Source organism: Erinaceus europaeus, chromosome 1 (genome assembly GCF_950295315.1).
Source record: "Erinaceus europaeus chromosome 1, mEriEur2.1, whole genome shotgun sequence".
NCBI lineage: Eukaryota > Metazoa > Chordata > Mammalia > Eulipotyphla > Erinaceidae > Erinaceus > Erinaceus europaeus.
This window is the reverse complement of record NC_080162.1, coordinates 143,945,308-143,958,484: the sequence shown is the minus strand read 5'-3', so window position 1 is coordinate 143,958,484 and position 13,177 is coordinate 143,945,308. Positions and strand designations below refer to the sequence as shown.

The following is a 13,177-nucleotide window of genomic DNA, read 5'->3' as shown; positions in this document are numbered from 1 at the left end:
GCCCAGCCACCGCATGGGACACTCTGCAGGATGGAAGCACCAATGGCTCCCTGCCTGTGATCTCTCTCTTCATATACTTGCTTATCATCGATCTACCATCTATCATCTGTTTGTCCATCTCTCTATCACTTGACTATATGTGTATCTACCTCTCATTTACCTGTCTACCTACTTATCCTTTATCTACCTACCTATCCTTCTGTCTATCCATCTATTATCTATTTGGTGCTCTGGGTGTCTACCCTCTGCCCACATGCCCTCGGAAGACCTAAGGAGTGGTTATCTTCTACTTATCTCTCTATCTAGCATCTATCTGTGTAGCTAGCTAGCTAGATATCTACCTACCTATTTCTCATGCATCTATCTACCTATTATCTATCCATCCATCATCTGACTGTCATCTAACTACCTATCACCTATCTATCTACCTACCTACCTGTTATGTATCTATTATTTGCTTACCTATCTATATATGATAGGTACTTAGTTGGATACGACAGATGACAGATAGGTATATAGATCAATAGGTAGACAGATGGTAAACAGATAGATGTAGATGGATGGAGGACCAGCAGATAGACAGAGGGAGATCTGGAGTAGAGCAGCGAGACTGAAGCCTAAAGACAGACCCTGAGAAGGCAGTGACAGGAGCCCTGACAGAGGCTGGCCTGGACCCCTGAGCTCTGAGTCCCAGGCACCTGAAGCAGCCACAGCCCAGCAAGCAGAAACAAAATGGCGGCCCAGAGAGGATGCTGCCATCTCTGCTCAGAGCTATTGTTGGGGTCTCTGGCGGGGTGATCTTCAGGGGAAAGGTAACAGACTGGTTCTTTCTCGCTTGCACAAGAGACGACACGAAGTAAAAGACACTGGGGAGACCTGCAGCGTGCTCAGACCTCAGATCTTAAGTCTCAGGTCTCGTTTATTAGTAGGTGGGCAAGGTTTAAATAGAAAACCAAACAAAGAACATTATTCAAATTTGTCAGAAATTACAGGTTTCTTAAAGGTCGGCTTGCCCCTATGGTAGGGGGCTGGTATGACAAGAATTGATGCAGATACATAAAGGTCAAGATAATTAGTCTCCTGATGCAGGCATTTAATTACCCAAAGGCGTTTGAGGGGAGGAGAGGGGTTGAACCAATTAAAGCAAGATAGAGAGAAGATAAGCAAGGTTTGATGCAAATTGAGGACATCAAAGGGCACTGCTAGGAGTGTGTGATAAGGTGTGTTCTTCTCTGTGAACTTTGAGTAAGTGAATCTTAAAGTAGGCGGCCATGTGGCCTGCAGTTAATGGGGAGAAGTATTGAGGTTTGTGTGGGCCTGAGAGTCAAGAAGGAAAGAATTAAGTCTGAGTTTCTCCCCTTTTGCTCACCTCAGTTGAGAGAGACTAACCATGAGGGTATCTTCTCAGACCTCCATCCAAGGATGGGGAGTTCTCCCTAAGCTCTATCAAGCTTACACATAGTCCCACCAAGCTATCATCCCTCCAGGAGTCTTTCAGCACAAAGAACCTTCTACACATGTCGCCTTGCCCTCCGTCCTTTGCTGCCAGAAACTTCCTGTATAGAAGGATTGTCTCTGCTCTGTCTTGGCCTCCTGGATGAGCTAAAGCAGCACAGCACACTTGTCCCCACCTGAGGCCACCACCCTCCCTGTCTCAGAGCTGATGCTTCAGATGACTCGTCTTCAGAGTTGGTGCTCTGAGTGTCCACCTTCTGCCACATGCCCTCTGCAGACCCAAGGATCAGAACCCAGGCTACCAGCCTTGAGTGAGGTCTGATCCAATCCCAAAATGCTTAGAGACCTGGTGACCGGGCACCCTGGCACCTTCTCCCAGTACTACTGGTGTTGCCACTGATTAGAGGACAGTGTGAGTCTGAAAAGGGGAGCACCGGAGCAACGAAGTGTCTGGTGTTAGAGGAGCTGCACTGTGAGAGAGCACACTCTGATCTGTTTTGGGCAAGCCAGTGCCATTTTTTAGTCTTCTCATTCACACACACACACACACACACACACACACACACACACACCTGCAAACTCACCTTGCCAACCAGGCTTGCACACTGGCTTCACATCCACCTGCACCAGGGTGTCCTGAGCCGCGCGCTTCTGCCCACAGTCATAGGCTGTCACCAGGATCTCGTACTGCTGCTGCTTGTCGTAGCTTAGTTTCTCTGTGTTCCTGATGTTTCCTGGGGGACACAGAGACCATTATCATCACTGCAGTTTCTGGCCACACCACAGGGCTTCCCAGGCACTCACCAGCCCCCAGTGACCATCACCCTCTTCTGGTGCAGAATCCAAGGCAAGGTTGCCATGTGCAACCTGCTTGTGCTAAGAAGCCAAGTCCCTCTTAGGGGTCCCTCCATATGTGGACAGGGGGGCCGTGGGGCAGGGGGGAGAGGTCCAGTAGAACACATATTTTGCATAGTACAGAGGTCCAGGTACAACCTCCTAAACCCCACTTGTGTGGGGGGGGCTTCACAAGAAGTGAAGCAGTGCTGCAGGTGTATCTCCTCTTTCTCCCTCTATAGCACACATTATCTCAAACAGAAAAGAAGTCTGTCAGAAGTGGTGGGATCATGAAGGCATGAACTCCCAGCAATAATGTTGGTATCAAGAAAAAAATAAAGAAAGAAAAAGTAAGAGAGAGAGAGAGAGAGAGAAGGAGAAAGAAGGGAATGAAGGAAGGAAGGGAAGGGAAGGGGAGGGTGTGTGTGGGGCCTCCAGTTTAAACCCCCAGTCCCCACCTGCTGAGGGGAAGATTCACAATCTTCCCCTGAAGAAGGCCTGTGGGTATCTCTCTGTCTTTCTACCTCTCTCTTCCTCACTCTCCTCTTAATTTCTCTGTCACTATCAAATATAAAAAAGAAAGAAAAAAAGAAAAGGGGAAAATATGGCCAAAGGAAGTGGTTAATTCATTGAACAGGCACTGAGCCCCAATAATAGCCCAGGTGGCAATAAAAAAAAATAAATAAAAGGAAAGAAGGAGGGGGAGAGGGGGGAGAGAGAGAGAGAGAGAGGAAGAGAGAGAAAGAGAGAGAGAGAGAGAGAGAGAGAAATTCCCCCTTAAGTGCATCAATGTGACTGTGTTCCCAGTGGAAGGCACAGAGGGCTACATGGCCAGGGCTACATCTCTGGGAAAAAGACAGAATTGCAAAAAGCCCTAACACATATATTTTCACATCTGGGCCCATTGCCAGAAATCTTCACTACCTCTTCTCCCATGATTTTCCTACGAAAATAGGAAAGAAAATCAATAAGAAAACGTGTGACCTCCTTTCCGGAAATGACACAAAATAATAGCTTCCCTGCCCTGACAGGAAAGACTCCCCACCCCCCTTTCGGGCAATATGTAACAGCTTTTCCTTCTCTTTCTTTCCTTCTTTTATTTTTTTCCTCCTGAGCAATCTATGTTTTTCCCTCCCTGTGGGTTTGACATTAGGATTGAGAAATAAATATTTGATACTGAGTGAGCAACATTTTAATTGGCGATTCTTGAGGAAACGCCATTTGGACTGGAAGGATCTGAGGAAGGCCCACTGTGCATTTAATACTTCTTCGTCTTTGATTCTGGGAGATTAAAGTCTCCCCTTGCTGAGAATAATTTCCTTCTTGCTGGTGTCTTCTGTTTGATGGGAGGGTGCTGACAGCAAGTTGGAACTCCAATGCTATCACTGTCATTCACCAGCAGAGAAATTAAGAAAAAGCAACATTTGAAAACCACCAGCTAGCACAAAAAGCAAGCATGGAATGACTGATAAAGGTGTGCTTTCATATTTCATTCAAGCTGAGAGAAAACGGACTACTGAGAGCTCCTTCCCATCTGGACTAATGGAAAATTGCTCAAGCTCATCCAGAAAACTGGCTAACTTAAGAAAGCTCGGAAAGTTGAAAAGTCAAAAAGTTGAAAATGTCTTTTTTTTTTTTAGTTGAGAATTGTCTTTTTTTCTTTATTTTTTGCATAGAGACATAAAGAAACTGAAAGGGAAAGGGAGATAGAGAGGGAGAAAGATAGAGATGCCTGTAGCCCTACTTCAATGTTTGTGAAGTTTCCCTCCTACTGGTGGGGACCAGGGACTTAAACCTGGGTCCTTGTGCAAGGTAGAACATGCACTCTGCCAGCTGTGCCACATAGTGTTTTAGAAGCTAGAAAGGCTGTGAGCCACCCACCGTTAGTACAACAGGACTCTGTATCACTTCAAGAGCAGGTGACACAAATGCCCGTAGGTAAGGGGAAGAGAGGATGGGAGTGGAGAGGAGGGACGACAAGGTGGGAGCATCCAGTGATGAAGATTCTTTGGAGTAAGAACTAGAATAATTTATTCTGCAGTCTTCTCTAGCTTGCTTTAACAAATGCACCTACAGCCACCAGTTTAAACTGGAATTCTGTGTACAAGATCAGTAACTTGGGAAGTGGTGCAGTGGTTAAAGTATTTTACCCTCAAGCTGAGGTCCAGAGTTTGATCCCCAACATCTCATGTGCTGGAATGATGCTCTGGGTCTCTGTCTCCCCCTTTCTCTTACTCACAAGTAAGTAAATAATCAAAATTTAAAATCACTGAATTAAGGAGCTTGGTGGTGCCATGCTTGGTAGAGTGTTCATGCTAGGTTCAAGCCTCCAGTCCCCACATGCAGGTGGGAAGCTTCACAAGCAGTGGAACAGTGCTGCAGGTGTCTCTGCCTCTCTCCCTCTCTCTCTTCCTTCTCAATGTCTCTGTCACTACAAACAAAAGGAAAAAAGAATAGAAAAGAGTAGAACTGTCATGCAGGCACTAAATTCCAGTGATAACTCCAGTGGTAAAAGAAAAATAAAGATAAAAATATCGTGGGGTCAGGTGATGCACCTGGTTAAGCGCTGACATTACAATGAGCAAGGACCTGGGTTCAAGCCCTTGGTCCCCACCTGCAGGAGGAAAGCTTCATGAGTGGTGAAGCTGGGCTGCATGTATCTCTTTGTCTCTCTCCTTCTCTACCTTCCCCTCCTCTCTCAATTTCTCTGTCTCTATCTCATAACAAATAACTAAATATATATGTTTAAAAAATAAAATAGTTTAAAATTTTTCTGAATATAAAAAGGCTTGGAGGATTTCTGGTCTTGGGCTTGTGTCTTGCATCCATTTCAACGCTCCCCCAATATTTGCTTCCTTCCCAGTTTGGGGCTGCTAAGACCTAGAAAGCTCGGGGGGGGGGGGGGGGGGGGTCGGGTCGGGGGCGGTGACTTGCCCTGGGGGATCAGTTAACTAGAGTGTGTAGCTGCAGGCCTCACAGGGAACCAGGAGAAGCAGGTCTCAGTGGCTCAAACTGACTTCTGAACAAGAAGTGTTCTAGCTCTCTTTCCGTACAGTGGAGTTGCTCTCCCAAGAGAGGTCTAGTGGAGAAAGGCTCAGGGTTTCCAATCCCTGTTCTGTCACACAGACCAAATGCCATTGATTGTGCTTGCAAAACAGACCCCTCCTCTGTTTGATTTGTTGCTGCTCCACTCCTATAAAGAGTCTTAATGAAATGTGCTGGCAAACTCATTTCCTTTCCCCTCCACCAGCCTCATGCGAAAGCCCAGCAGTGATATAACCAGTTAAGTGAATATAATATGTAAAGATCCAGGCTTAAGCCCTTGGTCCCCACCTGCAGGATGGCTTCATAAGTGATGAAGCAGTGTTGCAGGTGTTGAACTCTCTCTCTCTCTCTCTAATTTCTCTCTTCCCTACGTAATAAAAAGGAAAAAAAAAAAAAAAGGAAAAAGGAAAAATTGGCTACCAGGAGTGGTGGATACTTTATGCAGACACCAAGTCCCAGCAATAACCCTGGTGGAAAAGAAAGAAATTCAAAAGTTCAGCGAGAGATGCTTCTTTTGGCCTTTGCTTCTGTGGCAATTACCCTCCACCCACTTAAATGATTTCTCTGAGTAAAGTCTTCTTAAATATTAAGACCGGAAGCCAACCCAAAAGAATAATGGGCCCTAGGATTATGTCTCTCCTCTAATTGACCCTGGGACTATCTCAAAGCATAATCAGCACTTGTCTTACAGAAGAGAGAAAGAGAGAGAGAGGCCCTACAGAAGAGAGAGAGAAAGAGAGAGAGAGAGAGAGAGAGAGAGGCACCTCCCACTCTGGGGACCTTCTTGGCATCGGCCCTAGGATTATGTCTCTCCTCTAATTGATCCTGGGAAGATCTCAAAGCATAATCAGCACTTGTCTTACAGAAGAGAGAGAGAGAGAGAGGACCTACAGAAGAGAGAGAGAGAGAGGGAAAAAGAGGCACCCCCCACTCCGGGGACCTTCTTGGCGTCTGCTCACCATTTCTGTCGACGGCGAAAGGCACGTCAGTCGTAGCAATATCGTAGCTGCAGATCTGGCTGTACTGTGGGGAGCAGTCCTCATCCAGCGCCTCTACCTGTAGGATGCTGTCGTAGATTTTGCCTTCTGTCACCACCGCCCGGTACGCCGGCTCTTTGAAGGTGGGGGCGAACTCATTGACATCCTTCACTTGGATGTGGACCACAGCCCTGTTGCCAAACAGGGAGGGACAGGGGCTCATGGAAAGTCCAGTGACCCCTAACCCCTCCCAGGGATGAGACTCAAGCCCCAGGGCAAGTACCCCTAAGGAATGCCTCCTATCCTGTGGCTATCCTTATCACCTAGTCTGAAGCACCCTGTATTCCCCTATCCTTTTCTTTTATTCCTTCCTTTCTTCCTTGGTTGGTTCATTTACTCCTTCACACAGTAAGACCTTAAGTACCTACAGCCTGGTAGGGGGTGAGGGTGGTGCAGTGGATACAAAACTGGACTCTAAAGCATGAGGTTCCCAGTTTGATCCCTGGCATTGAATGTGATGCTCTAGTGTTCTTCATCTCTCATTAATAAATATATCTTTAGAAAACAGGTTGGGTAAACAACATAATGATTATGCAGTAGACTTTCATGCCTGAGACTCCAAGGTGCCAGGTTCAATCCCCAGCATATTTGATGATGATTTAGAAGGCCAAGCAGTGCTTTACCCTGGAGAGCACACACGTTACTATGTGGAGGAATGAGGTTTGCATCTATGACTACCATCTGAAAGGATTTGTAGGGGAAAACCGTAGAGCGGAGCTGTGGTACCACTCCTTCTATCTGTATGTGTCTCTTCCTCTCTATTGCTCTGTTTTTCAGCCTCTTAAAAAAAAAAAAAAAAGCAAAGGCACCAAGCCACAACCATAACACTAGTATCAAAAAACCAAACAAAAACAACCTAATAGAAACAATAAGGCTTTGCATGTACAAACTATTGTATTTACTGCCAAATGTAAAACATTAATTCCACAATAAAGAACTTAAAAAAAAAAAAACAATAATGCTTTAAGTACTCTTGGGTTGGTGAGATAACTCAGCTTGTTAGAGCACTAAATTGTGTACCGGAAGCCCCAGAGAACACAGGTGTAATCCCTGGCACCATTTTATGCTAGAGCTGAGCAATCTCTCTCTTTCTCTCTCTCTCTCTCTCTTCCTATTCTCTTATTTTCAAAAAAATAAACAACTGAAAACAAATTAAACGACTTTTTTTTTTTCCATTGTGGCTTCATGAATCCATTGCTCCTGGTGATTATTTTCTTTCTGTCTTTTATTTGATAGGACAGAGTGAAGTTGAGAGAAAATGGGGGACAGAGAGGGAGAGAGATACCTGCAGTACTGCTTCACTACTTGTGAAACTTTCCCTTTGCATGTAGGGGACCAGGTCCTTGTACATGTGTGACACTACTCGACCTCAAATTAAACACTCTTTAAATACTCCACGCTAGATTCATAGCCAAATCTCTTATGGAAAAGAGTCACAACCTCAAATGTAAAGAGCTGTGACAGAGAGCACCAGGTGTCAGGGCCGAGCCCCTGGGGCTGTCCCCACCTCTCTTCAAGGAGGGCTTGGGGCTCAGGGCCTTCCCCAGTGGGCCCAGAGCTCAGCACTGAGGGTGGGCTGGATGGGGTGCAGTGCTCAGAGTGCAGAAATCTCCCAAGCTATGCCTAGGGCTGTGTGTAGGCTGGGTGCACAGGGAACTGGAGGGTGGGGTGCTGGGGTTGTAGGCTGGGGCGCTCACTTGTGGGACTTCTTCCAGGAGGTGGCATGGGGCCCGGCACCACAGTCGTAGGCCTGGATGATGAAGGTGAACTCCTTCTGCAGCTCGCAGTCGATGGGGCTCCGTGCACGCAACCGGCCCTCACCTGACGTCCTATTCAGCACCACAGCCTCAAATGGTAGCTCCTGGCCATGGATCTTGAAGGCGCAGATCTCTCCTGCAAAAAATGGGGGGGGGGGGGGTTTGGCGTTTGCACTGAGAGTGGGAGGTCCTATGAACTGTCAGAGTGAAGACCCACCTTCTTTAGGGACACAGTTAGGAACCACAAACCATGACCCTTCCCCTTCCTCCTGTCAACTGCATCCTAGCTACCTGGAGGCTTGGTGTCTGTACAACAGCTTGAGAATCCCCCTCTCCCCTGGGAACTTGTTAGAAAGACACACAAACAGGGCCTGCGAAGCCGCCCACTTGGCTAGTGCACTGCCTTGTCATGTGTGCGACCCAGGTTCCTTCCCCTCCTCCACCACACTGGAGGAAGTGTGAGGGGCAGCTTGGGGATAGGGACCTCTGCTCACCACACAAGAATGGTCCTGAAGGGCACTGGAAGGCATATGGGACCAGGAACTCCTGAGTACTGGCTGAAACTGCTTCTCCACCAGCCATCCTCCCTCACACCTCCCTTTCATCACAGTTTTGGGGAGGGAGCAGATGTCAGGATATCTCAGAGCTCAGATGCTATCTGCTCTCTATCTGGCTTGAAGCTGCAGAGTGAGGACAAGCACACCTAAGCATGCAACTAAAGGTCAAGCATCACGGGATGGGGATGGGGATGGGGCCCAGGGGCCCAGAAACCAGCATCCCTCAACATGTGTGTTTGAGCACAGAAAGCCCAACCCTGGACCTGCTAAAAAGCAAGGTGGGCAGGGAAGCCCAGGGCCTTTCTACCCAAGGGCCTGACTGCATGTGGCTGTGGATGTCTTTCTCTTTTCTATCCCTACTTTGCTGCATGGGACTCTGCATCTTTAAGAAGGTGACCTTATTCAATGTTCACAATGTACCTACCAGAACAGGTGCTATGTTGTTATTCTTTTTGCCACCAGGGTTATTGTTAGGGTTCACTGCTCCTATACTTGGCCAGGAGTCAGTCTTGTCATGGTGACCAGGTAGCTGGCCAGCTGGTCTGAAATGGTGGGGGTTGAATGGATGGACCGCCACACCCACAGCAATGCCCGCATCAGAACAGTAGGCAGCAGACACAGTGAGGTTCTGGGGCAGAAGGGGATTGTGAGGCTCAGGCAGACCATGGTTCTTTGAAGAGTCAAGCTAAATCAAAGCAAGGTGAGGGTAGCTTTCTATTGAAAACATTTGGTCACAACTAGAGGAGTTTGCAAGACTCAGAAAAGGAGTGGAGGGGGGACCAGGAGGAAGGTGAGTGGGGTCAGGGAGTAAAGTATAGCTTCTGTGTGATGTGTTTTTATTTTACTGAGTTCATTTCCATTGAATTGCACAGGACATCTTTCTGGAGAGACAGGTAAGTACCCGTGCAGGGCCTAGAGTCACAGGTGGGATGACAGAGAGGATAGGGAAAGGGAAGGCTGTCACAATCCATTCTCTGTTCCACTAAGCCAAAAGCAGTAACACTCCCAGCAGAGCACACAGATTACCATGTTCAATGACCTGGGCTCAATCTCCCAGTCTCTACCTGAGGGAGGGAAGTTGTAAAAGCAGTGAAGCAGTGCAGCAGGTCCCTCCCACCCCATCTCTCTCCTCCCTCTTCCCCCTCTCCCTCCTCCTCTCTGTCAATAAATAAAGTAATTAAGGAAGAAAGAAAGAAAGCAGGCCACCGGAAGTGGACTCATCATGCATAAACAAACAAACAAAATGAAACAAAGTGTGTGTGTTTGGTTGTGTGGCATTTCCACTGCACAGCAGAGGATAAAGCCAAGCTGCACACACAAAGCCCAGCATGCAGACTGTCGTTTTTGAGAGGCCTCCAGTAATTCACAGCCTTTGATGGACATTTCCCAGTCTGAACTTGGAACGATAATACATCACACTTACAATAAAACATCATGATAAGAATTCTCAATTTTCTCCTGTCTTTCCTTAGGATGCGATCAAAGAACAAACTCTGAACTTCCCAAGTTGCAAAAGAGGTAGTGAAAGGAAGGTCCCAGTCATCTGTCACTGATCATTTAGGCTGCTTCCACTTGACTACTGTGAATACTACAGCTGTGAACATAGGGGTGCATATGTCTCTTCTTTGAGTTAGTGTTCTCTTACTCTTTTATATAAATGCTTTTGTATAAATGATTCCTGGATCATACAATATTTCTACGTCTATGACAATGATTATCCATATTGCTTTCTGTTAAACTCAATGGAATACTTCTTGACATAAAGAAAAAAAAGAAAGAAAGAAAAGATGATAATGTATCCATTGGGACAAAAATGGGAGGTGATTATACTTAGCGAAGTAAATGAAGAGGTTAAAGACAACTACCAGAGACCAGGTGGTGGCACACATGGTTGAACAAACACATTATGGTACACAAGGACCTGGGTTCAAACCCCCAGGCCCCACCTGTGGGGCAGGGTGTCAGGGAAGCTTCATAAGAGGTGAAGCAGTGTTGTGGGTATCTCCCCCTTCCCTTTCAACTTCTCTCTGTCTCTACTCAAAATAAATGATTATAATAACAATAAATAAAATATTTTCAAAAAGACAACTACCAGGTAGTTTCACTCATACATGTAATATAGAGAATTGAAACACATGAACTTGAAGAAGAGGAAGAAAGAAAGGGAGAATAAGAAGAAGTCAAGCTGCCTCTAAGTCTTTGTGAGCACTACAGAGGTTGTCATAGGAGGGCGTCGCATTTTAGTACTGGGTGCAGTGTAGAACTCTGCCTCTGTAATCTTACAATCTCATAAACCACTACTGAATCACTAATAAGATAATCTGATATCTCAGCATCCGAGTGACATACCCAGTTGTCTCGGGCTGTCAAGTACCTGTTGCTAGAGCTAGTTAAAAACAAACAACAACAAGAAAAACTAGTATAGTCATGGGCCATTTGGAATATATCTAAAATAGGACTATTAATTATCCACAAAATGGAGACCCCCTCAACTTTTTATCTGAACTATTCCAGCCTTTAGGTTCATGATTAGACAACAATTTGGCTCTATATGTTAACTCTTTTCAGCCACCAGGTTCCAGACGCTACCATGATACCAGCCAGAGTTCCTTGGGCAGATGACCCCACCAATATGTCCTGGAGCCCCGCTTCCCCAGAGCCCTGCCCCATTAGGGAAAGAGAGAGACAGGCTGGGAGTATGGATCAACCTGTCAATGCCCATGTTCAGCGGGGAAGCAATTTCAGAAGCCAGACCTTCCACCTTCTGGATAATGACCTGACCCTGGGTCCATACTCCTAGAGGGATAAAGAATAGGAGGGATGTCAAGGGAGAGGATGGGATATGGAGTTCTGGTGGTGGGAATTGTGTGGAGTTGTACCCCTCTTATCCTATGTTTTTTGTCAATGTTTCCTTTTTATAAATAAAATTAAAACAAAACAAAAAAACCAAAACACTGCCTTGGCAATGTGATATGCTGGAGAGATTGGACTGAGCAACTTCCATTGAGAGACATTACCGTCAGAGTCTTTCTTTATAATTTTTATTTTATTGCCACGAGGGTTTCTTTTCTATTTCTTTCTTCCTTCCTTTCTTTCTCTCTTTCTTTTTTGCTGCTAGGGTTTCACTGGGGGCTTGGTGCATACACAAGGAATCTACCACTGTTTGAGAACATTTTTCTTTTTTCCTTTTCTTTATATGATAGGACTGAGAGAAACTGAGAGAGGAGGAGGAGATATAGAAGGAGAGAGGTAGCTTCACCACTTGGAACACATTCCCCCTGCAGGTGGGGAGCAGGGTCTCAAAGATGAATCCTTTCACATGGTAATTGTCCAGTGAACAGGTGCTCTGTTGTCCTGCACCCCCCCCCCCAGAGTCTTGCTTTCCGACCGGCTTTCTTGAGGGAACGATCTGTTGTGCCAAGAACTGAATCTAGTTGCATTCTTCACCACAGAGAATTTATTACTGTTATGTATAGTAAAATAATAATGATGATGATTCTAGGACAGTTGCTGACACATGTATATAATTTCTCATCTCACTGTGATAGGAGTTTGCAAAAAACATTCTCACCTCCAACTTAGGTCTTTTTCTACATCATGTAACAGGACTCTAAAGTCTCCCCAGCCCTCTCCCTGCCTTCCTTCCCCAAAATTCTTTGCTTTGGTTCAATACACCCCACCTATTCCAAGGCTCACTTTGTGATTTCCCTTTTGGTCCTTATTGGTTTAAGTTCTGCATATGAGTAAGATTGTCTTGTATTCATCTTTATTTTGGCTTATTGCCAGCAACTGTACTATAATCACTCATTAATCCCCCAATAGAGGAAAAAAAACTCAGGGTCTGGGTGGTGGCACATCTGGTTGAGTGTACATGTTACAGTGTGCAAGGATCCAGGTTTGAGCCCCTGGTCTGCACCTGCAGGAGGAAAGCTTTGCCAGTGGTGAAGCAGAGCTGCTCCCTCTCTATCTCCCCCTCTATCTCCCCCTTTACGTTCTCAATTTCTAGCTGTATCTATCAAATAAATAAAGATAATAAAAATTAAAAAAAAAACAGAAAATCAATATTCCTGAAAACAAACAAATAAATACATAACTGAGTAAAATCGAGTTCATGTTGTAATACAATCTGTAGCACATTTACTAACTCTCGGTCCCAAATTCCACCTTTATCATCAGCACGCAGAATGACAAGGTGAGAAGTGCACATAACGTGGCTGTGCGAGGCCAAGGGCAGCGAAGTTCCCCTGTGTTCCACAGAGAGATAGGAGGTGAATGAGCCCTTTTCCATGGGATGTCTTTGACACTTAAAAGAATGACTGACAGGCAACCCATGTTTATTCATACTGGAGTGTGTGACAGACTTCTTTTTGAAGCAATCTATCACTCTGAGGAAAATGACTAGAAACTTTTGTTGTCAGTGGTCAAATCTGAACCTACAGTTTTGGAAAACGTGTGTCTGCAATAGTAAGTTTGACAATTTACCAGTTCGTTA

The 13,177-nt window shown here is 45.8% G+C and overlaps 1 protein-coding gene across 1 annotated transcript in view; it reads right to left on the bottom strand.

Annotated features, from left to right (window-relative positions):
- Positions 1-13,177, bottom strand: part of CLSTN2 (calsyntenin 2) — a 470,509-nt gene that overhangs the window by 76,895 nt on the left and 380,437 nt on the right. Inside the window, exons 3-5 of the mRNA XM_060196589.1 lie at positions 8,069-8,264; positions 6,294-6,502; positions 2,040-2,189 (exon numbers count right to left, since the gene is read on the bottom strand). Of these exons, the coding sequence (XP_060052572.1) occupies positions 2,040-2,189; positions 6,294-6,502; positions 8,069-8,264 (555 nt within the window). The remainder of the gene's footprint in view (positions 1-2,039; positions 2,190-6,293; positions 6,503-8,068; positions 8,265-13,177) is intronic.